Genomic DNA, 25,205 nt, shown 5'->3' with positions numbered 1-25,205 from the left:
CGATCAGACTATATAGCCTTTGAGAGTAGGAGCCAGGGATCCCCAAGATTCAGTTCAGGCCTCTTCTATGCCTCTCCACCCCACCAGAAGAGGCCTCACCTCTGTGTGCTGACTTGTCTGTCTGCACTGAGCATGCGGTTGGCCGCTTGCTGACCATGTGAATATGTCGATGACTGGGTTACTCACTCGTTCATTTCTGTAACCACAATGCCCAATAACACTGAGCAGTCACTCTGTTTTCTAAGTGATTATTCCTTTGTTTAATTACAGCTTCAGCACAGTGCCCAGGTTAAGGTCACGGTACATATTTTTTAAAGTTAACCAGATCCCCTCACTTTACAGATGAGGAAACAGGCCCAGAGAGGTGGCTTGACTTGCCCACAGCAAGTTAGTGGCAGAGAACTAGAAGCAGGTTTCCTGACTGCCGGGGAGTGGTCGTCCTGCATCACCACAGCTGCTAGGTAAGGACCTCAGTCCTCATGGACCCTTTCGGAAGTCCTCTTCATGTGTCCTCATCCAGGGATGGAGAGCCAGATGTCCACGATGCTTCTGTTTTCCCTTTTAATGGTCTTCCTTTGAGAATGCTACTTTTCAGTGGGAGCCAAAACCTTATTTTTCTAGGTTTTTGTCTGTTTTCTTGGCTAAGCACAACTGATTGGAATAATTGACTAAAACCTGAAGTTTTATTATACAAGCCATATGACCACATCTGCCAAAAACAAAAAACTCCTCATTAGATCAACCACTGCTAGCATTTTGATGTGTTTCTTATATTTTGAGTATTCGTTTCATTTCAGGAACAGTCCTTTTCCCTGGCACTGTACCTAGAAGGGAAAGAAAGGCTTCGGGGATCCTGGTGTCTTCAGGGTGCCCATCAAGCCACCCAAGCTCCTCTTTTCTCCAGAGAACTCTGCCCCCCCCCCCCAAATCTTCCCTAACGCAGCCTCTCTAAGCCTCACCCCTGTCTAGCCTTCAGCCACACCCACCGTTCTCTCTGGATGACTGGTCTTGGCAGGGGGTCTTTGCAGTCTTATGCTGTGGCCCAGCAGACTGGGGGAACCCTGGCAGTGGGATGGCTGGGAGAGTTGGGATGTCTGCCTACTAAGTCACTTCATAAACCACTAACTCACGGGTGGACTTAGTCTTCCCATATTTGCATTAAAAACCAGAGGAATTTGCATTTAAGTAAGGAACAAGAAGTAATGAAATTCTGCAGAGGCCTCTAATTTTTTTTTTTAATAAGAGAAATATGCCAAGATCTTTTTTCTTTTTAAATTAGGCATTTATAAGCAAGCAAGCATGCATTAATTACATAAAAATAGTTTTCAAGTAGTAGAGAAAGTCATCATATTGTCATTAGCAGCAGTGAAGGAGAGAAGGGAACAGCAATGCAGATGCTCCTGGTGGGTGTGAGGGTGGAGCTGTGGGGTTTTTTTTTCCCCCCTTAATTAAAAAGTGTCATTTGTGACTCCTGACTTAAAGCAAGAACAAGATGGCATCCCCAAGCCTGGTGGGTGCAGAGGGTGGGTGGGGTCACCCAGAAAACCAGCCGAACCGGTGGGTATGAGGCAGCCTAGTTGTAGAGAGAGGAAAAGAGAAAAGGGAAGGAAAATCAATGAGAGAAATGAAGGAGTATTGGATAGGAAGATATTTGAGAAATAGGATCTGGAAGCTAAGGAGGGCCTTAGGGATTCTTTAGTCCAGTGGACACACAAACACACACACACACACAAGTGGAACCCCTAGTTTAAATGAAGTTTCCCTTGACATCCCATTCCAGTAACTAAAATCATTGACATATTCACGTTTATTGAGCATTCATATTTCAGACATAGAGCTCAGCTCTTTTCAAAGATGAGTCATTGAATCCTCCCAACAACAAAAGAGATAATTTTATTAGCCCGCTTTATAGATGAGATGTTGAGGCTCAGAGAGCCAGAATCCTGCCTAAGGTTGGGCAGCTAGTAAGTGACAAAGTTTGCCTTCAGCCTGTCTCATGTGAAGACCTAAATGGCATGTGGTAAGCCCCCAGTCTTCATCACTGTAGTCAGAAGTGGAGTTGGGGCCCCTCAGGAGTGTGAGTTCCCAGATGATGTTGTGGAACTTCAGCTGTGATGTCAGTTACCTGAGACCAGCTGTTTCACAGAGAACTGGACTGAACTCTAGGTCTGCCTTCTACCAGGTGGCTAAGGGGAACTGGTCACCCATTCTGGGCTGGACAGGCTGTGAGGGAGAGTTATGGAGACGTGGATGAGGCCCATTCCCACCCAGGAAGTGGAAGAACAGGACACAGAAGTCCTGACCGTTGCCCATTAGCTATGAAAAGATGTCTTCAGTTTGGTCCTCAGGAAACCTTTGTGGAACATCCTTTGTGTCTGAAGAACCATGCTGATGGCAGGGGACAGATGAATGATACTCTTAGCGGGATCGAGTGTTTTGGGTGTACTCTGTAATTCTCGCTGAGGGCATTTCCTTCCTTCCTCCCCTTTCACCAGATACATGTTTAGGGCACTTGGAAAAACCTTCCCAGTTCAAAAATCTTGCTGGGTGCACAGTGGGTTCCTTTAGATTTTCTCCATGACCTGTGACAAAAGGAGGGAACTTCTGTTTACCAAGCACCTGTTACACGCAAGACATCTTATATCCTACCTCACTGAGTATTCACAAGTGTACTCTTCAGATATGCCCACTTAAAAAGAAATTTACTTTTGGCTGCTCTGGGTCTTCATTGCTGGGCACGGGCTTTCTCTAGTTGCAGAGAGTGGGGGCTCCTCTCTAGTTGCGGTGCACGGGCTTCTCGTGGTGGCTTCTGCTGTGGAGCATGGGCTCTAGGGCACACAGGCTTCAGCAGTTGTGGGCACGTGAGCTTTAGCTGTCCCAAGACATGTATGATACTCCCAGATGAGGGATCAGACTGGTGCCCCCTACATTGCAAAGTGGATTCTTAACCACCGGACCACCTGGGGAGACCCAAGTCCACTTTTAAGATGAGGAAACTGAGGCACAGAGAAGCTAAGAAACTTGCTCAGAGTCTCGGTTTGAACCAGGCTGTGAGATGCATAAGGCGTGCTCTTTCCTTGCCATCCGGCTGCCCCAGTGATGCTCAGCTTCATTTCCAGCACCGCCCTCAATTTCAGCCATTGTTGGTGCAGGATCTGCTCTGTGATGGATGCCCATACATAGCTCTGGCCCTAGACTTTCCTCCTAGGCTACCACCGTTGACCATATGGTCAGTGACACGGCAGGGAGGAAGTCTTGGGTGAGGATGCTGGGACGTCATGGCAGGTCCCAGCTCCAAGGTGTCAGGCAAGGGCAGTGGCATCAGGTTCCAGCAAGTGGGTGTGAGGCAGCCTGCCAGGGGCCTCAGCAGATAACTGTAGGGGCAGCTAGTTGGGGAGCAGGGGAGGAAGTCCCAGCTAAGAGTGATCCCACAGTTCGTACATATCCGTCTATCCTCCCATTCATCCACCCATCACTCACTCATCCATCTGTCCATGTGGCGCTTCAGCCCACAGTCAGAACACAAATGTGGAGAAGCTGATTTTCTTGTTTGCCGTGACACTCTCACTGCTCCCCACCACTGTGGGGGAATTGGGGCTGACCTGATGCTGGGAGTGCCTCTGCCCTGATTCACTCTGACCTTGAGCAAGTCACTTCTCTGTGCTGAGAGTCTGGGGAACTGGAAGAACCTCAGAGCTGCCTCGAACAGGCCGCTTCTCTTATTTCATCAACAGGTAACTGAGGCAGAGTGGGGAATTGACTTGCCAAGGTCAGATAAGGAATTACTGGTGGATCTGGGACTAGATCCCAAGGGGCTGCCACTCGTTTATAAAGTGGGAATGGGAATTCTGGCTCCCCTCACCTCCTGGGATTGTTGGGAGGACCCCACGAGATAAGTGGTAGGAAAGTGATGTGAGAAATGAAGACACCAGGGCAGAAAGTCCCAGAGGTGCAACCAAGGACCCTGCTGCTGGGCCAGTGCAGATCCCATGGTGACCACAAGGGGTCAGCAGACGCTTGTGCACTCAGCTGGGATCTGCTGGAAGGCACTTGATGTGTGAGCCAGGGTCTGGGTCATTTCATTCCTGGGGACCCCTAGCACAAGCAAGAAGATGGACGCATCCAGCCCAGCCCACTGTTGAAGTGGGAAGTATTCCTTGGGTATTACAATTCAGAGCCTGGCCCAGCTGCTGACTCTGCAGGGCTCTGAGGGCTAGGGGCCAACCCCGGAGCGGGCCTTGGCTGGGACCCCCTGTGTCACCAGTAACCTTTATCTGGGCTTCGGCTCTCTCGCCTGCAGCTGTTCCGAGGGGGGTGGTGCAGGTGGCTGATCTCTTCACTTCCGTTCTCAAGCCCGAGATGTGGCACAGAGCTTTGCACACATGATGCTCCATAAATATCTGCTAAGCAACTCCTGCCCTGAGCAGAGCCAGAAAAATCCAGGTCAGCTTATGGCCACAGACACAGAGGTATATATGCTGGTTTGTGTCCCATTTACCCAGGAAAAGAGATGTACAAGCTAAGAGGAAGGCAGGACAGCATGTAGCTAAGAGCACAGATTTGGAAGGAAGGCCTCAGTTCAAATCCCAAGTCAGCTGCTTTCCCAGCTTTATGTCCCTTAGCAAGTGCCCTGTATAATCAAGCCAGTGTATGTTTCCTCTGCCATTATGCAGTTAGGTCTAGCTTACCTCTGGTCCCTTTGCCGAATGAGAATATCTGACTGGAAGCTTTGCGTGGGGCAGAATCAGAAATAGCAGAGTCAGGAGGGCTCTGTTCTGTGATGCCGACATCCACTCCTCCAACCTTTGCTGACCTCTGATGTTTCATTCAGTTTCTTTAGAGAAGAGACATATTGTTTTCTGCCTGGGAGAAGTATTGCCTTCACTTTGCAATCTTCAATGTAGAGTGGGGGGTAGGGCAGTGGGTTGGAGCAGTTATTCCCCAACCCCTGCTCAAGGTCGTATGTGAGTCTATGTTTATTATAAACTGAGCAGATACAAAAGGATCCTGGAAAATATGTGTACAGCATACAAATAATAACACAAAACGCCTGTGAGCTCACAAACTAGTTTGAGGAATTTGTTTTTCAGTCACTCAGTTGTGTCCAACTCTTTGTGACCCCATGGACTGTAGCATGCCACGCTTCCCTGTTCTTCACTGTCTCCTGGAGTTTGCTCAAACTCATATTCACTGAGTCGGGAATAAAATCCCCCATTTCACTTCACTGATCTCACTCCTACCCTCCGCCATAACCTGTTGACTTTGAGCCCGAAGCCTCCCTGGGTTCTCTCAAGTCAGCTGGCTCCCACCTCCCTTTTAGCTGGCTGAGAGAAAGCTCTCAGCTGCTGCTTCCACCTGTTGCCCTCATAAGAGCTTGAATCCTCTTTCCATGTTCCAAGCGTTTGTTGAAATCTCTCATTCATCAGTGACCTTTCTTTCTCTCTGGTCATGCAAACGTGAGATCTTCATTCCCTGACGAGGAATTGAACTCATGGCCCCCTGCAGTGGAAACACTGAGTCCTAACTACTGGATCCCCAGGGCATTTCCTTAGTGATCCATCTTTAAAATTGTAACATGGTCTTACCAAGCCTTCTTAACTGTTCTCTTTTGCCACATGGCATTTGTCACCTCCTAAATGATCTAATTGGCATATTTCTGTCTCCTTTTATTAGAATGTAAGCTCCAGAATGAGAAGGGTTTTGTCAGAGTTCTTTTTTTAATATATTTTATTACTCTTATTTTATTTATTTTTGTTTTTTGGCCCTCCCACATGGCATGTAGGGTCTTGGTTCCCTGACCAGGGATCGAACCTGTGCCCCTGCATTGGAAGGTCAGAATCTTAACCACTAGACCACCAGGGAAGTCCCCGTCAAGTTTCTTGCAATGCTCCATCATCAGGGCCTAGAAGACTTGGCGTATGATATGAATTCAATGAACGTTTGTTAAATAAAGTCTTCTTTCTAGTTCTGTTTGTTGGTAAACACTTAGTACTTTGGCAGTCTTTCCCACTTTTGTTTCAGTGGGGTCTCTTTGGGTCTCGATAAAGACGGGAGGCAAACTTGGGTTCTTATTAAATACCCTGAGCTAAAAGTCTCAGCATCAGTGGTTCTCCATGTGAAGGGATCATGGACCCTTTAAGATTATAATGAAACCTACCACAAACTGTAACTTACATTTAAAATTTACATGTAATTTATGAAAACTATACATTTCATTTTAAGAACCTGTTCTCTTCTGGAGAGATATGTAGAAACTATCAACACTTGGAAATTGCTGAGGTTCAGGGGTTAAGACTCCACACTTCCACTACAGGGCGTATGAGTTCTATCCCCGGTCTGGGAACTAAAGATCCCACAGGCCATGTGGCACAGCCAAAAAAAGAAAAAGAGAAACACCTCAATCAAAAACTAGGTGAAGGATGTAGCCAAACAAATAAAAGTGCAAATGACTAAACATAAATATTTTAAAAAAAGAAACTATCAATATGGTAGCCCCAGAGGAGAGGAAGAGAGGAGTTCTTTCACAGTATAATGTGTTTACTTCAGTTCTGTACAGTGCAAGCATTACAATCTCAAAGTTGAAGAAATTAGTTAAGTATTTTAAAGGAACTCATGTTCTAATCCCTTGGGGCGATCACAAACTCGCATATCCTTAGGGGCCAGGGCGGTCAGTTCACATGGCTTTAGGACCATAGGCAGCGGTGGAAGCTGTGGAGACACGGAGCTTGCACACCCCACCCCAAGATGCTTAAATTGTGCGGCATGAAAAGCATGGTGTTCATCAAACTTCACCGGCCAAACATTTCACAGAACCCTCTTTAGTTAAACAGAGAATATTTACTGAGCATGTGGTGTTGGGGAAGACTCTTGAGAGTCCCTTGGACAGCAAGGATATCCAACCAGTCCATCCTAAAGGAAATCAGTCCTGAATATTCACTGGAAGGACTGATGCTGAAGCTGAAACTCCAATACTTTGGCCACCTGACATGAAGAAGTGACTCATTTGAAAAGACCCTGATTCTGGAAAAGATTGAAGGTGGGAGGAGAAGGGGACGACAGAGGATGAGTTGGTTGGATGGCATCACCGACTCAATGGACGTGAGTGTGAGTAAACTCTGGGAGCTGGTGATAGGATAGACAGGGAGGCCTGGCGTGCTGCAGTCCATGGGGACGAAAAGAGTCGGACATGACTGAACGACTGAACTGAACTACTATGTTAAATGAGCTTTACATACATGATTCTATTACTGTCAACCTGTGAGGCAGGGATTATTTTCCTCATTTTCATTTCACCGATGAGTAAGAGGAAGCTCGGTGAAGTGGTTGAAGGACCCACAGCTATGAGAGTGGTTGGGCTGAGATTTCTTCAGTGGCTCTGACTCCCAAAGCCCAAGATTTTCCCTCCACATCACTGCCCATCAAGATGTGGTCCATGATGGGAACTTCCCTGGTGGCCCAGTGGTTAAGAGTTCACCTTCCAGTGCAGGAGGTGTGGATTTGGTTCCTGATCTGGCAGCTAAGAGCCCACATGCCTGGTGGTCAAAAAAAAGCATGAAACAGAAGCAATATTGTAACAAATTCAATAAAGACTTTAAAAATAGGCCACATTAAAAAAAAAAAAGTTTAAAACAAATGTGGTCCAAGATTCACCCACTCAGAAACCCCTGGGGAACTCATTAAAATGTGTGCTCCCAGGCACTTCCCTGGTGGCCCAGTGGTTGAGACTCCCACATCCACTGCCAGGGGCATGCGTTCAATCCCTGGTTGGGGTCCTAAGATCCTGCATACTGCATGGTGAGTTCAAAAATAAATAACTAAAAACTGAAATTCATGCTTCTGAATTCCACCTCAGACCTACCGACTTAGAGTCCCAGGGAGATGGGGATGGAAAACCGGATTTATAGTAAGCTTCCCTGGAGAGATTTGCAACTTCATTTTTGAACAGGTGAAAGACACTTGATTAAAATATTCAAGAGGTTCAAAATGGTGTAAATGCAGAGAGCCCCCCACTGCCTTCCCTGCCTGCATACCCCTCTACCCGCGGTCCCCAAGAGGCAATCACTTTTCTTTGACTCAGCACACTGAAGTTTGAGGCCCATCTTAGTATTTGTGGGATACACCAAGATGGGTAGGCTTCTGCACCCTAGAGCTCACAAAAACCTGCAGCAAGGCCATCAGTCCTTAGGGGCATCAGTCCTGGGGGAAGGGCTCTCAGAGTCACCAGGACAGATGGTAGGACTTATGCTCGGGTGCATGTCTGCATCCTCTGTTTCTAGGACCTTCCCCTCTGCTCAGCTTCCGCCATCACTTTGAGTAGGGGGCTGGTCCCTGCTCAGGTGGTTTTGTCAGAAGATCAGAAATGGACAGTGAGTGAGGGGCGTGTAAGAACCAGCAAAAGGGAGCCTGCACAGAGGTCTGGTCTGGAGGAGTATGGGCGGAAGCCCAATTCCCAACCTATCAAGCTGTATTTCCGCTTGTTTGTGGCAAACATGACCTTTTTGGGATAGATTCTTTAAAACCAGTTGTGCTTAACCTTTCTGGGATCACAGACTCCTTTGGGAAGTCCATGAAAACTAGGGACATTTTCTCTTAGAAAAATGCACAGACACGTTAAATTCCACAGGCTAAGCTTCACAGAGCCCAGCCAAGATTCCCCAGGGGTGTCCAGGAGCTCCGAGTCCGGAACTTCTCTTTTGGAGGTGGTCTTTGTTGTACTACACCGCTTGGCTCACTAAACTCTCTCTGTTCCTTTAGAGAGTCTGAACTTTGTTGCCACTTGCAGCGAAGTGCCCTGGATGAAGTAGAGGCTAGCTGGCCCAGTAGGTGGGTGCGCGGTGGCTCTGGCCCCAAGCCTGGTTGCAGGGAGAGGGACCCCTAGACAGGTAACGGCTGCCATGGGGTGGCGGGGGGCGCGGTGGGCGTCCTCCTCAGCTTTTAGCGTCATCCGGCTGGGCCCCTGTTCTGTGGGCGCATTTTCTGGGTTTTGTGGAGCGAACCCCCGCCCCGCCCCCGACCCCACCCCGGGTCGTAGGCGGGGAGAGCCGGCGCGGGGCCGCGGCCAGAGCTGCGCTGGGAGCCCGCGGGCTCCGCATTCATCATTGTTCCCCTAGCGCCTGGCACGGGTTGGGGCGCAGGCAGGGTTGGTGAGCAAAGCGCGCCGGCCCTTCTGTGTCGCCGGTTCGCCGAGCTCTCGCCCCACAAGTGTTTCCTGAGCGCCTTCCGAGGGCCAGTCCGGGAGCCGGGAGCTGGCGACTCAAGGAAAGGACGGGGGTTCAAGTCCAGCCGGCTGCGCGCCGCGAGGACCACGGAGAGCCGGTGCGGGCGGCGCGGGGCGCACGGGCCGCACGGGCCGCGGAGGGACCCGCGCGCGCCCCCGCCGCGCGCTCGTGACGGCGCCCCCGGCCCCGCCCCAGGCCTCCGCCTCCCGCGTGCCCCCTCCCCCCGGCTCGGCCGCGCTCGGGTCGGCCGGCTCCATGGGGAAAGCGGCCGCTCTCTGCCGAGGAGGCGGCTGCGGCGGCCGCTCCCGCGGACTGTCGTCGCTCTTCACGGTTGTCCCCTGCCTGTCCTGCCACACGGCGGCGCCGAACATGAACGCTCCCACGCCCGGCTCCGGACCGGAGCCCAAGCCTCAGCCGCAGCCGGTGCCCCAGCCTCGTCGGGAGTTGGTGTCAGAACAGGTGTCGGAGCCAGTTTCTGAGCGGGCGCCAGGATCGGAGGCTGAGCTCAAGAAGATGTCTGAGCCCAGGCCAGGGTTCAGACAGGAACTGGAACTGCTGCCGGCGCTGGGGACCGGGTTGGGGCCCCGGGAAGAGTGGGGCTCAAACCCGGGGCCTGGGCCCCCCACCAAGGCCCCCTTTGAGCAGGTGCCGGCGCTGGGGCCGGCAGTGGGGAGCGTGCCCCTGATCAAACCGGAGTCGGGGTTGTTGCCGGCATCAAGGGCCCCGCGCCCGGGGCAGGTGAAGACACACCTTGGGATGGTAGTGCCCGGGAGCAGCTCTCCGTGCGTTGTCCCCGTGGTCTCACTTCCTCTGGACAGCTTCAAGGGCTGGCTTCTCAAGTGGACCAACTACCTGAAGGGCTACCAGCGCCGCTGGTTCGTGCTCAGCAATGGCCTCCTGTCTTACTACAGGTATGGAGGTGTCAGGGTGAGGGCTGAGTTTGAAGGGTGGTGATGCTGCCGTCGTGGTGACAGAGAGCATCCAGGGTTGGAGGGTGTGACCACTGGCCCAGGATGTTTGGGAGCAGGCTCTCCAGCAGGAGAAATAATGCCTCTGGCCAGCCTTCAGCTCTGGCAGAGGAGCCCCCTGGGGACAGGACCTCTGGCAAGCTTGGATCTGGGAAATGAGCAGGAAGGTTGGAGTGAGGGAGTGATTTGGGGCCTGGGGACCCCTCTGGCCCTGGTGGTTGTGGGACCTGGGGCAGCTATCCAGAGTCAGAAACCCCAACATCCTTGAAACAAGAGCTTTTTAGTTGAGGAGCTAAAATCACTGTATGAGGGGCTGTGGGGGACAGTAACCTTGTTCAGTCCTTAGGACCCACATGTGGGAAAGGCTCCTGCTCCCTCCTCAGTGAGTCAGACTGTTGCCCACTTTCCCTAGTGTCTGCTGTTTGCCGGCCTTGGCCTGGGGGCACAGCAGACTCCGCGTAGCCAGACACTTCAGGAGCCCATCTTGACATTCAACAGAGAAAAAGGAAGCGTCCCACTGTGGCCTTCTTATTCTTGAAGCAGCATGGGGTTCAAAATTGAAGTCTAGTGGTGAGATAGCTAACACTGTATTCCACTGAAACGGATTGAAAGGGGGAAAGATCCTGAAGGCTGCCTTGGTATGTTTCTTGGGGACAGATGGTTTAAACTTTGAGATCTTAGATCACTCTCCACTGTAACAGATTCTCCAACCTGAGCAAGCACTGGAATTTGCTGGAGGGCTTGTTGAAACTTTGCTCAGCCATCCTGCTGAGGTTCTGCGGCAGGGGGTCTAGGAGGGCCTGAGAGTCGCTTTTCTGACAAGTTCCCAGGTGATGTTGCTCAGGACCACAGTCTGAGAAGCACGGTTTCATTGTCACTGCAAACAGGAGGGCCCTGCCTTTCTGAAACTCAGGTCACTTTGCTCACTTTACTCAGCTGGGCAGTCTCTTCCAGTTACCCACTGGAGCATTCATGTGGCCCTTCGTAGCCTTTTTGGAACACAGCTTCTAGAGGATAGTTGAATCTGTAATGCCCTAGATTATTTGGGACCTCCACTGACCTTAAGCGGTGTTCCCGCTCAAAGTGGGAATCGCTGTCTTTAATTCCCGGCGGGGGGAAGCTGACCTGTGTTTCTCACGCGACCGTCTCCTGTGCTGGTGTGCTGCCCCTCGGCCCACTCGGCTGCACCATACACATCACAGGGCAGAGTGTTCTCAGAGTTAGGGCACTGAGCAAAACGAGATCCTTTTCCAAATGATGTTTTTATCCACTTCCCTACCCTGTCTGGTGTGTAGGGTATGCATTCACCTACGTGTGCAGTGATAGAGAACATCGATGATTTGCTATAAAGAAGTGTCACCCTGTCTTCTTACAGGTAAAGGACGTGACACATAGGGCATGTCGACTGTGGACCACACTGTCTCTGTCTTATGTTCATTTATTTCATCCCCGAAAGCACACTGTGAGGTGGGTTCTGGGATTGTCTTCTTGTGCAAATGAGGAGTCCTGAGGTTTACCAGAGGGACGTGTCTTGTCCAGAGCCACTGGACCAGGTAGGCAGTGGCGAGAGAGTCTGACCTGGGCCCTTTGTGCTCCAAAGTCTGTGTCTGTCCCAGATGTGAGGACTGACGCCACTTCAAACTTGAGTTCAGCATTTCTGAGTTATCTGTGTCTTCCCAGGTACTCCTGAGGGTCAGTAGTCGGGGTCAAGGTAATGTTTATGAGTCTAGGGTCCCACCGTGGCAGGAAGGCCTAGTTGTAGTGGAAAACCTGACCTCATGTGTTTCTGTTTTGTTTTAATCAGTAGAACAAAAGTGTCCCCCCGCTTTTTTTTTTAGGATATTAATAACTATGTATAGACAGTTGGCCTTTCAAGGTAGCTTGAAATGTCTAGATTCTCTGGGTAGTGAAGGAAAATTCTTCTTGTTTGCTGATTAGGTTGAGGGGACAAATACTGGTTTAGGGGAGAGGAAGGGGCGGGAACAATTTCCTTGTGTGTGTGTTTGGACAGTCCAGCTCTGTAGTTTGATTCGTGGATGTTTCTAGATTTCAAGGTGGGCCAGGTTGTTGCTCCAGTCGCTTGGGTAGGATGAACGATCCTTGATGTTTATACAGCTTTCTCCCTCCTTTAGCCCCATATGAGCCCTCCATGCAGATGTTCTCAGTCCCATTTTATAGGACGGGAAATTGAGGCTGAATAGTGAGCTTCAGGGGTGGTGTATCCCGAGGTGCCCAGCCTGAAGGCGGTGTCTCCAGTGCCATAGAAGCCGAGTTAGTCTCCAAGTGCAGAAAAGGCCCTTCTGCAGTGGAATCACGCCTCACTTCTCCCCTGCGCTCCAGTTCTGCCTTCTGGAAGACACTTTGCTTTTCCTCAGGCCTCCCAGTGCCTCAGGTGTTTGACACCACTCTGCTGTCCCTGCTTGTGGTCTGAATCCTGCCTTCCAGACCAGGCCTGGCCGTCCTGCCTGCTGGGCTCAAGGCTGAGCACCTTCCAGGCCTGCCGCTCACAGTCTTGACAGCTCAGGGTGGGTTATCTGGGCCTCCATCTGCACCCAGGTCCTTGGCTCTCTAAGTGTGTGTGGTTGGAATAGAGGCAAATTCTGGTGCTTGTGAGTTGCAAACAGATTGAGAGAACTCCTTTTTCATGGTCTCCTTTCTTTCTTTTTAGTTGTGGCATGCAGAATCTTTAGTTGCAGCATGCAAACTCTTAGTTGCAGCCTGTGGGATCTAAGTTCCCTGACCAGGGTTTGAACCCAGGCCCCCTGTCTTGGGAGCATGGAGTCTTAGACACTGGACCACCAGGGGAATCCCCAAAGTTACCATTTCTTTCATGATCTTTCCTTAGTGGCCTGGTAGAGTCAGCGTTAGTGCTGGGTGACGTGGCTGCTGAGGAAGGAACCAGAGTCGCTTCTCTTGGTAGTTTCCCTTTTGGAAAAACTGTAAATTTTGTTTGTTTGTTTGTTTTGAAACTGAGCAAAGCCTGGTTTGGACATTTCTTGTGCTCCTTGCCTGATCCTATGCTCCAGCCTTCCTCTCTCCAGGATAGCTATCATTCCAAATCCTGATCAACATCCACTTTCTTTTTTTAAATTTAGTTTTATCTCATCTGTATGCTGGAGAAGGAAATGGCAACCCACTCCAGTATTCTTGCCTGGGAAAATCCTAGAGGAGCCTGGTGGGCTGCAGTCGGACACGACTGAGCGACTAAGCACTCACACATCTATATGTAATTAAAAAAAAAAAGTTTTTCATTTCAATCATTTTTATTTTATTTTTAAAAATCTTGTTTTATTTCATTTTAAAATATTTATTTGGTTGCACCAGCTATTAATTTTGGCATGTGGATCTAACTCCTTGACCAGGGATCGAATCCGGGCCTCCTGCAATTGGGAGCATGGAGTCTTAGCCACTGGACCATCAGGGAAGTCCCTCAACCATCTTTAACTTTGTGAAAAGGGATCTTGTCCAACAAATGGTCTGGGGGGACTGATTTTGGGTGCGTTGTGACAGCTGGGTTGAAAGTGCACCTTTTACCTGTGTGTGCCCCTCTTGTTAGTGCGTGCGTTAGTAGTTAGTTAGTAGTAGTCAGTTAGTAGTATCTGACTCTCTGCAACCCCATGGACTGCAGCCTGCCAGGCTCCTCTGTCTGTGAAATTTCTCAGGCAAGAATACTGGAGTGGGTTCCTGCGTCTCTTGTGTCTCCTGCATTGCAGGTGGATTCTTTAACACTGGGTCACCTGGGAAGCCCTGTCCTCTTGATGGGTGACTACAGAAACACTTGAATGCGTGCGGGAGTCCTCGCAGGTGAAATCACTGGGTTGTGGAGAATGTGAACGCCAAGCTCTTTTCCAGAGCAGTTGTGCCGGTTTATAGTCCCACTGGGAACAAATAAGAGCTTTTTGTGGATCTCTGCCCTTTGCAGCTCTTGGTATTGTCAGTTTTGATTTTGCCAATTAAATTAGCATTGCATCGTAGTCTTGACCTGCATTTCAGTCCCTGTTATTTTCACTTTGATAGAAAATCAGTGGGAGTTTGGATTAGAATTTCTCCATTAAGTCTGGCTTCCTCGAGTGCTACTGTCCTAGATTTTGCTGTAAAAGCTCATTCAGTGTCAAGTTTGTTCCAAGGGAGAGAGTACACAGTGCCAACAACTGGGCTTAGTAACATTCATATTATCAGGAATAACAAGACGCTCTTTGTAAATATTGTCACATACTGAAAGCATTTCTGGGAGGTCTGGGTAATTGTTGGCAGGTTTTGCTTCTTTCCAACAATGTGCTAAGAATATAAATACAGGAGGCAAGGTTATTCTATTACCCGGCACACTTAATCATGTATCTGTTTGAATATTTGAACACCAATAAAGGAAATGTGGTTTTGTGCTCTGTTTTTGGTTGTTAGTTCCCATTTAAACAATTTCATCCCCAGTTCTCATCTCACAGGGAACATGTAACTACCTGAAATTAGGGAAGAATTCATAAATAATGCAGAATTTTCAAAGGTATGGGCTTCCCTGGTGGTTCAGCTGGTAAAGAATCTGCATGCAATGCGGGAGACCTGGGTTCGACCCCTGGGTTGGGAAGATCCCTTGGAGAAGGAAACAGCTATCCACTCCAGTATTCTGGTCTGGAGAAATCTTGGACTGCATAGAGTTGAGTCGTAAAGAGTTGGACATGACTGAGCGACTTTGACTCTTCAAAGGTATTAGCCCCAACAAGTCCTTATGGTGAGGGTGTTTCAAGCATAATCTTTATCCACATTAACGACACAGTTGATTTGATTAAACAAAAGTCTGTTTTGTTCTATACAAGTTGCCTGCTCAGCAACATTAGAAATGACATTTGCTTCCTGGGAAATGATTTCAAGCAAATCACGAAACAAAAACTTTTTAAAAATATTTGTTTGGCTGCATCAGGTCTTGGTTGTGGCACTCAGGATCTTCATCGCATCGTGTAGGATTTTTCGCTGGTGCACAGGCTTCCTAGTTGTAGCACATGGTCTCCAGAGTGCATGGACTCAGTCGCTGTGGCGAGTGGACTTAGTTGCTCAACCAGGGATTGAACCCACATTCCCTGCATTGCAAGGCCAGTTCTTAACCACTGGACCACCAGGGAAGTTCCCCCAAAATGTTTTAACTTATTATTGTTCAGACTAATCTGTGGGTAGGAATGGCGAAGCCAGTTATTGATAAAAGGACCAAGGAAGTTAGTCTGAATCTATAAGAAAGAAGGCTCCAGTCAATTGAAAGCAAATTTTGAAAGTCCTCCAGCCGAGGAAGCCCACTGAACACATGGTAAACCGGGCCCACTTTAGGGTGGTGGCCAAGACGTTTTTGCCTGTAGGTTGGATTGAGTACTCCTCCAGTGAGGCCAAATCTCAAACTCTCCTGGAGACAGTATTTTTTTATATAGTTGTTGTGCACGGGCTTAGTTGCTCATCAACGTGTGGGATCTTCTGGCATCAGGGATCTAACCCATGTCTCTTGATTTGGCAGGGAGAATCTTTACCAATGAGCCATCAGGGAAGCCTAGTATTTTTTTAAATAAAGTTTTACTGGGACACAGTCATGCCCATTCATTTTGCTTATGGATACTTTGGGTTTTCTTTTGCAGCACTGCAAGTTTTGTGGGCTCTTAGTTCCCCGACCAGGGATTGAACTCTTATCCTCATCAGTGGAAGTAGAGTCTTACATGTGACTGCACAGTGAAAGCGCAGTCTTATCTTAATCCCCTGAGACAGTCTTTTTGATGTCAGTTTGGTGGTAGTTTAGTCACCAAGTCGTGTCCAATTCTTGGCGACCCCATGGACTGTAGCCTGCTAGGCTCCTCTGTCCATGGGATTCTCCAGGCAAGAATACTAGAGTGGGTTGCCATTTCCTGCTCCATGATGTCAGTTTAGGTGATGCTTAAAGGATGGAGCTAGAAAAGACCATCTAGTTGCAAAATGTCCCTGAAAACATGAAGTTGGAAGTGCAAGTCTTCAGGTTAAGCCACTAGGTTATCCACCTCAGAAGGTGGCCTTATTATATTGGATTCGGCTTTAATTTGAAATATCATCCAGTGTTTTATATTATGAGACCATAAGGAAGCTGGGTAGGAACGCACAGGTTGAAAGTGTGCACACATTTCTTTAATGTTTAGCAGGAAGGTGTTGCAAAGAGCCTATAAGAGGACTGGCAGTATGTTTTGGAGGAGACAGTGCACGTCCATGTTCTTAGCAAGGTCTTCTTGTTGTTCAGTTGCTAAGTCATGTCCTACACTTCGGGATCCCATGGACTTCAGCACACCAGGCTCCTCTGTCCTCCCGTGGCTCCTGGAGTTTGCTCAGATTCACATCCATTGAGTTGGTGATGCTGTCTAACCATCTCATTCTCTCCTGCTCCCTTTCCCTGTTGCCTTCAACCTTTCCCAGCACCAGGATCTTTTCTATCGAGTCAGCTCTTCACATCAGGTAAAGTATTGGATTTTCAGCTTCAGTTACTGTCCTTCCAATGAATATTTAGGGTTGATTTCTTTTAGGATTGACTGGTTTGATCTCCTTGCTGTCCGTGGGACTCTCAAGAGTCTTCTCCAGCATCACAGTTTGAAAGCATCAGTTCTTCGGCACTCAGCCTTCTTCATGGTCTGACACTCACATCCGTACATGACTACTGGAAAAACCATAGCTTTGACCATACAGACCTTTGTGGGCAAAGTGACGTCTCTGCTTTTTAATATGTTGTCTAGGTTTGTCATAGCTTTCCTTCCAAGGAGAAGGCATCTTTTAGCAAAGTGTAGTGACACAAATTATAATTCCCCCACATAACCCGCCCCTTTTCCTGACCCTCTTTCTATGAATAGCTGAAAACCTGAGTCACGCTTGCTGCTTCCTGCCGCCCTCACCCTACATCAGATGGAACTGCCAGGCCCTGCCTGTCTTCTTCCCCTCGTCCGCCCCTCCTCCCCCTGCTGGTGCCACATCATGGCTCAGGTCTGCCTTCTGCTGACCTGGTGTCCCAGCCCCAGCTTCTGCCCTGGACGGGGGCCCTGGTGTGGCGCCACCTGCCCGCCCCAAGGGCCTTGTATTTTCCTGTCCTCTCCAGGAATCTCTTTCAACAGTTCCATCCCCTGTGTTAGCAGCCGCCTACTGTGGGTTTCTCGCATTTGAAATATCCATAATGGCCCAGACCGACCTAAGGACCACATCTTTGTCCCTTGGGAGTTTATAGGGTGCTGTGTGGGCACCTCTGCAGACAGCTTTGTGCCAAAGGGACACTGTGGTCAAGTTTTGCATCGTCCTTGTTTTTTTAATTAAAAAAATTTTGGTCGGGGGGAGGCTGCATGTGTATTGTGGGATCTTAGTTCCCCAACCAGGGATCGAACCCGGGCTCCCTGCATTGGGAGTGCAGAGTCCTAGCCCGACCACCAGGGACGTCTCATCTCAGGCACTTTTCTGACCTAGACCTTCCCCGAGGCCCTTCGGTGACTTGGGTTTACCCAGGATGAGGGTACACTCGCCACATGGACCTCCTTCCTCCACAGGACCTTCCCTTTTGCACCTGTGGTGAGATGTCTGGTGTGAGTTCTTCCTCTGCTGCACACCCTTGTACCTTCTTCGGGGAGGGTCTGTTAATCCAGGATCAGAGCCAGCACACAGTCTGCAGCATGGTAACAGCGAACACACAGCTTGGTTGTGTCATTTATTGAGGGCCAACAGTGTACAAGGCAGCGTGGAGACAGGCACGTGTACATCGTGAAACCACAGGGTGGAGGAGGAGGGACCCACTCTCCAGTTTCAGCAGTAATTCACTTCCTGGCCAGTCTCCGCATCCATCCTGGCCAGTCAGTAAGAGGCCAGCGGCGTCAGGCAAAGGGCCGTGGGGCTTCCCAGAGGGCTGGATATTCAAGCCTATGGCTTTCACACCTCCTGTAGTCTTCTGGGATGCAGTTGGCAAAAGATGCCAATAAAGAAATACAGGCTTGTGAAAAGGACGTGAGGTTCCTTGAACCAAGATCAATGTCTGTTTATCCCAGGAGGGAACAAAATATGGAGGAAATGGGCCTGTTTCCTGGACAACTACTCTGGATGCTGACATGCGGAGAGGAGATAATGAGAGATGCCCCTAAACTAAATTGATATTGGCAGCTTAATGTGTGTTGAGTCACATGCCAGGTGTCACCGCACAGATGTGGCTTGAAGAGGTTCGCTTTGTAATTGCGCACATGAAGCAAACTGTCAGCGAGTTTTAGGGTCACGTTGGGTACCGTGTGCTTTTCTTCTTTTATGAGCGGCTCTGTCCTGTGTGTTTCTGCTTTTAAAGGTTCTCAGAGTTCTGATCACTTAGCTTCACTCCTCTTGGCCCCTTGTCACATGCTCAGCCACAGCTGTGTGCCTCCAATGCCGGTTTAACGATCTTGACTCACACCTTTTGATCTGCATTGCTGGGTCATTGCCTAAACTAAGAAGAGGGCAGATGGCCTTGCTGAGCTTGCTGGGAACCAGACTGTGTTGTCCTCTGAAGCGGCAGCAGGCGCTGTCTTCCTAAATATAACTCAGAGTTTGTGGCTTCCCTGGACTCACCTCTCACTGCCCTTCCCAATCAGTTTCCTCCACCCGCCTTCCTCTGTTGTCAACTCTGCTTCTGCCTAGCTCACCTTATTATCCTTCTGCCAGCCACATGCCTTTCACCCTTCCCTTCAGATCTCTGCACCTACCACCTCCCAGCAAGCACGTCCCTCCCCACTGCTGCAGGCAGCCTAGCCAGGCAGTCGAAATCCAGGTCATCTCAACCTGAACCTGCCTGGATCCCCCTGCAATGAGTTGGGCTGGCAGAGCCATGCTTCCTCTGATGGCCCTTGTGGGTTGTGTCATTTGGCCATGTACTCTTGTTAGCTGGCTGTCGGTCCGTCTCCTCCCTGCAGAGCATGGGGCTGTGTCTTCATGCTGTGGTGTCCCCTGGGGTGCTGGGCATAGTGCCTTATACTTGTAGATTCCCAAATGCCAGTGAATGTTTTTGTTTTTTTTTTCACAGAAGCTGCACATGGCTCAGCTTCTCAGTTTGAAGGCTTATCCTAAGACGAGGATATGTGATGATATTGACAGTTCACTGTATTCATTTACATTTAAAACTCTTTGTTATAAAGAGTTTAAATCATCTATAAGAGTAGAGAGTAGTATAATGGACCCATGTTCACCCATTTCTCCAGTTTCAACAATTACTATCTTCCCAGCCAATCTCATTTCATCTCAGCACCCTTAACCCCACACCATTTTGAATTTCAATTATCATACATCACCTGTACATATTTCAGTAAGTCTCTTTAAAGGATAAGGGCTGTTAAAAGACATATCCACAGCACCATTGTTACAACTAAAATTAGCAATAATTCCTTATTATCATCAAATATCAAGTCAGTGTTCAAAGTTTCAGTGGGATCAAGTACCATAATTTTTTTTTCATAAATGGTTTTTTGATACATTTGTTTGTATCAGGACCTAAATAAGGTCTGCCTATAGAATGTCCCACAGTCTGTGGGACTTCCCCTGTGGTCCAGTGGTTAAGAATCTGCCTTCCAATGCAGGGGATGTGGGCTTGATCCCTGTTCGGGGAACTAAGATCCCACAGCCACGGGGAAACTGAGTCCGTGTGCTCTGAAGCCCGCTCACCACAACTAGAGAGAAGCCTGCATGCCGCAGTGACTATCCAGAGTGCTGTAACTAAGACCCGACGCAGGCAAATATATTAATTAATTTCTTAAAAGTTAAAACAGTGTCCCTCTAGTTTTGCTGATTGCCTCCTCTTTGTGTAGGTTAACACGTCCCTGTGTCCTCTGTGGTTCCCTAACTTGGTAGATGGAGCTAGAAACTTATCGGGTGGTGACGTGTTCTTCCATCAGGAGCTCATGATGTCCGGTGACTCCTCGGTGTTTGACGTTAGCAGGTGGTAGCAGTCAGTCTTAGATTAACCTAATTCTATCATTCTTCCTCACTTATTAGCAGGAATACTTCTATAAAGAGAAATTTACCTTCATCTACTTGGGTTACTCAAGGATACGGTTCACACAGGAAAGGCAGAATAAATGCTGTGTCAACCCACTGCTGCACAGTCCTTACTGATACTCATGTCATCCGGCCTTCTCTTTGCCTAGTGCAGCCTCTTTGGCTGTTTCTGGAGTCCTCTGGAAAGGACCCTGATGGTGTTGATAGCGTCCCTTGTCCGGCTTGAAAAGATGTTCCAGGCTCTCTTTGTACTTGTCTTGGCCCAGCCCTGGCGTCAGCCGTTTCTGACTGTACTCCAGCTGGGAGGCTGGCAGGTGCTAGGATGAGTCATGTGAAAACAGGAAACGGCCTTGACACCAGCCTTCTTTGACTTGCAGGAATCTTTAAAAGGAAGGGAAGCGGAGGTACAGACCTCAGTGTTCTGTTTGCCCGATGTCTTCATGAGCTGGGCAGAGGCTGTTCTAGCTGTACTTAAGGTTTTTGAGTCATCAGAGAAAACTTCATCTCATGACACAAAAACTGTGATGGAGACAGTACCCTGTATTTTTACCCTGTTCTATCTTAGATTCCACTAATGACTGTGTTTGAACAGTGATTAGTGGTGTATAGGGCTTCCATGGTGGCTCAGCTGGTAAAGAATCTGCCTGCAACGCGTGAGACCTGGGTTTGATCCCTGTATTGGGAAAATCCCCTGGAGAAGGAAATGGCTACTCACTCCACTATTCTGGCCTGGAGAATTCCCTGGACTGTATAGTCCATGGGGTCACAAAGAGTCGGACACGCCTGAGCAACTGTCACTAGTGGTGTATAAGGTGTTTATCCATATGTCATCCCATCTGATGACAAACCCAGGGAGAAAGGTTGTCATTATGTCCTGGTAACAACTGAGAAAGCCAGGGTTTGTCCCACGGCATTGGTGTTGCTTAGTGGGTGGCGGAGCTAAGATCTGAACCCAGCACTTTCTGGAATTACACCACTGGGGCCTGTCCTCTTAGTGTTAGAAGTTCTGTCTTCCCACCCAAACAAGCCGTCCCTCCAGACCTCCCTGGTGTGGATGCTTCCGGGTCCCACTTGGGAGACCTGCAAGTGGGCAGCCTCCCCCATGAAGAGATGGTCGGGGTCGTTTGTCCCCTCTCAGTTCCCGCCAGTTCCCTTCATTCAGGAGATACCCGGGCTTGCCCGTCTTCAGGGTCAGTCCCTGCATGAGACCCCACGGCAGGGCCCCCTCACCTTTTTTTAGCAGGACCTTTTGTCATCAGGTCTTTGCTAAACACTGAGACCATTGGCAAGGTCGGCTGCCTACGTGCTACATGCATTGGGCTTACCCATTATCCACTGCCACAGAACTCTGAGGCTTAAGAGGACAGCAATGGTTTTATTATTGCCCACGGTTTTCTGTTGGGTGGGAATCCAGAAAGGGCTTGTTGGACAGTTCTGGCTCAGGCCCTCAAGTGGGGCTGCAGCCAGCTGGTGGCTGGGGTTGGGATGGCAGGTTCCGGAGCGTCTGGAGGCTGGCCGAGCATCTCTCTCAGTCCACAGGGTCTCAGAGCTTCTCCTTGGCTCTGTCCACATGGCCGGTTTGGGCTTGCTCACTGCACAGCGGCTTCAGGGCAGACAGGGTACTTCCCTCAGGGCTGCCTCCCCTCAGAGGGAGCGTCCCGAGAGAGCAGGGCAGACAGGCACGGACCAGGCCTGATGCGGAGACTACATTTTCAGCAGTACTGCTTTGGTCACTGGACCCAGAGTTGTCTTCGGTCCTTAATCCAGCTTGAGTTCATTTTTGTACATGGTGTAAGTTAAGGGTCCAATTTCATTTATTTGCATGTGGATACAGTATCCAGTTTTTTTCCAGCACCATTAGTTGAAGCGGGCTTCCCAGGTGGCGCAGTGGTAATGAATACACCCTGCAAGGCAGGAGACGAGGAGATGCAGGTTTGATCCCTGGGTTGGGAAGATCCCCTGGAGGAGGAAATGGCAACCCACTACAGTATTCTCGCCTGGAGAATCCCACGGACAGAGGAGCCTGGCAGGCTACAGTCCACAGGGTCCCACACAGAGCTGGACATGACTAAGCATACACACGACAACAAATTTGTTGAGGAGAACTGTCCTTTCCCCATTGGGTGGTCTCGGCACCCCATCAAAGATCGTTTGACCACATATGTGAAGGTGGAAACCAAACCCTTTTGGAAAACGCGGACACTCACTGAACAGGACAACCTGTCATCCTCAAGGTCCAGCTGCGGCTCTGTCCCCAGGGCCCGTGGGAAGTGAAATCCAAGAAGATGCACCTCTGCGGTCGCGTCTCTCTTCTCAAGACCCCTATGACGCGCTGCAGAGCCTTCTTCTCACACAGTGTTTGCGGTTGCCGAAGAGGAGGCGGGCGGAGACCAGGAGCGGACCCTGAGGTTGCCCACAGGGGCTGCTGACAGGCGCCTGCTTTTCCACTCTGGAGCCTCCTTCTCCACCTTCCCCTCCTCCCGTCCCCGTGCAGCCCGTTCACCCGCAGGACCAGCCTCAGCTCTGCCTCTCCAGGGTCATCTGACCTCGTCTTCCACGGTCACACTCTAGTAACAACCGGGTCTGACCGTCCTGTCAGGAGAGGGAGTTAGAGCTGGGTCCTCACTTCACTTTCCTCCTGGATCAGGCAGCCCCAAAGCAGACCACCCCCAAACCCAGAGGTTTAAAGCAAGTAGGGGGTCGGGACTTCCTGGTGGTCCAGTGGCTAAGACTCAGCACTCCCAATACAAGGGGCCTGGGTTCCATCCCTGGTCGGGGAGCTACCTCCCACATGCTACAACTAAGACCTGGTGCAGCCAAATAAATAAAAATTATTTTTAAAAGTATTAAAAAAAAATAAAGCAAGGGAGGCAGTTATTGCTCTAGCTGTGCCTCAGCCAATGACACCCTGCGGGCTGAGGGAGCCATGCACCCTCATTCCTGCCCACACTTCACTGGCTGAGTCCAAGCACATAACCCCACCCAGTGTCGGTGGGGTGGGAACCCACCCGGGAACCCACCCATTTCCCACTCCAGTGGGTGATCTTGCAAAGCCCCATGGCAAAGGACGTGAGCATGTAAGTGTAATTCAAGGAGGACTTTAAGAGTTGGGGGGAAAAAAAAAAAGCTTCAGTTTATCCCAACCTCCAACCTCCCTTTCAGCTATCACACTCTTCATTTGTAAGGTGAACTCCAGGGTTCCTTCCTGCCCCAGCCTCCTGATAATTTGATGAGTCGACCAAGTGGAAGAAAGGGAGGTGAGCTATCAGAAATGATATATGCCTGGCACTGAGCTTGGCACATCGAGGGGCGCAGGTCTGTCAACTCAGTGGCTTGGAGGTCAGAGTCCAGGCAGCTGGGAGCTGGTGGCTGAGCTGGCAGAGGAGCCGAGGGATGCTTCTGCTGGGCGTCTCGTGCCTCCCTGCTCCTGCAGAGACCAGTGGGCCCTCTCTGGGGCTGCAGCAGCAGCATCCAGGTGCTCGTCTTGCTTTATTCCTACTGTTGATGCTGGATTTGGTCTCAGGGTAGCGGAGGCTCCTGCCCTGAGCCCAGGGGAGCGTGGGAATAGGGCTAATGGTATTTCCAGGTCCCAGTCTGGGGAGACTCGTGAGCAGGCTGGATGGGGACAAGGAAGGTACTGCCCCTAAATTTTCCACTTTTAGAAAATTAAATTATTTTGCCAGATGCAGGCACAGAGTGATTTTGTTCATCTGAGTCCCGCAGTTGTCCTAAATTTGACGTTATTTTGCCTGTCAGTTTACCGAGTCCATGCCTCCTGGACATGGGATTACAACATTCTCGGCCTCTGAGCAGACTCTCGTGGTGCCTCCTCTCCCGCCTGAGTCAGCTTCACGACCTGCCGTGGGGGCCTTCTAGCCCAGCAAGCCTGCAGCCCACTCACTCCCCCTCGCACTTCAGTCCTATTTTGTACGTGATGGCAACATGTCATCTGTGTGCATGTGCGGCTGCTCGAGGCCAGGACGTAGATCATATTTCATCTCTTTCCTCCCAGAAGGCCCACCACCCGTTAGATCAGTGTTCAGTAACTTAGCTGGCCACGCACTGCACAGACCTGCCATCGGGGCCTGGGAAGCTGGTGGGGGGAGAGTGTCCAGGTAGAAAAGGAAGGTAAAGGTCATCTCGTCCAACCATCTGTCTGTTCATTGACTTCTTTATTTTTCATTTATCATTTTTGTTGGCGTATAGTTGCTTTCCAACATTGTGTTAGTTTTCACTGTATGACGAAGTGAATCAGCTCTTCAATAGGCATATATCGCCTCCCTCCTGGACTCCAACCCCTGTCCCTCCCTCGGTCATCACGGAGCACCGAGTTGAGGTCCCTGTGCTATACAGGAACTTCCCGCTAGCTGTCTGCTTTACACTTGGTAGCGTGTATACGCTGATTTCTTCCGGTAGCGTTTCTGCCCCCTCAGCACCAGCCTTGAGCAAATCTCTCAGGTGGCAGAGAATAAACCTTCACCTCCCAAGATAAGCTGGGCTTCCTTAAATAACTCTGTTAGAGCATCCTTCCTCCACTGGTCTGAGATGGGTTTCCAGACAGCACCTCTCCTCGCTGGGGGTGTTTCTCTGCCCTGCAATGGCTGGACGTCCCCGTCCACGTGGCCCCACTGTTCATCTTCAGAGAGACTGACTTAGCATCCTGTGTTTCGTCTATTGTTTCACGACAGTTGCACAACATTCAGTGGCGTAAAACAATAGTAAGCACCTCACTGTGTCTGTGGGTCAGGAGTTCATAAGCAGGTGGCTGGCTGGAGGAGCTCTGGCTGGGGATGGTCTCCTGAGGGCGACGCTTACCTGAAGGCTTGACCAGGGCTGGAGGATGCACTTCCAAGGCCGCTCCCTCCTCCCGCCCGGGGCCAAGTGGTGCTGGCCATGGACGGGAGGCCTCTGCTCCTAGCTCCGTGGGCCCGTCCAGAGTGTCCTCAGCATGGCTGCTGGCTTTCCCCGGGGGGGATGATCCCGGAGTGAGCACGTGGGAAGAAGCACCTGGTAAGCCCTCTCATAAGTGACGGGGACGTCC

General features: G+C 50.0%; 1 protein-coding gene across 2 annotated transcripts in view; it reads left to right on the top strand.

The window, feature by feature from the left end:
- Window positions 1-9,456: 9,456 nt before the first annotated feature.
- OSBP2 (oxysterol binding protein 2) overlaps window positions 9,457-25,205 on the top strand; it is a 119,604-nt gene continuing 103,855 nt past the window's right edge. Inside the window, exons 1-2 of one of the 2 annotated variants that reach the window (XM_065904104.1) lie at window positions 10,097-10,129; window positions 11,482-11,561. Coding sequence is in view for 1 of the 2 variants with exons in the window: in XM_065904103.1 (XP_065760175.1) it covers window positions 9,474-10,129 (656 nt within the window). In the remaining variant the exon portion in view is untranslated. Of the gene's footprint in view, window positions 10,130-11,481; window positions 11,562-25,205 lie in introns of both variants that reach the window. The other variant, XM_065904103.1, reaches the window with a different exon arrangement.

The sequence above is a fragment of the Muntiacus reevesi genome, chromosome 13 (assembly GCF_963930625.1).
Source record: "Muntiacus reevesi chromosome 13, mMunRee1.1, whole genome shotgun sequence".
NCBI classification, from domain to species: domain Eukaryota; kingdom Metazoa; phylum Chordata; class Mammalia; order Artiodactyla; family Cervidae; genus Muntiacus; species Muntiacus reevesi.
Note: the sequence above shows the minus strand (reverse complement) of the source record. Positions and strands in the feature narration are given on the sequence as shown.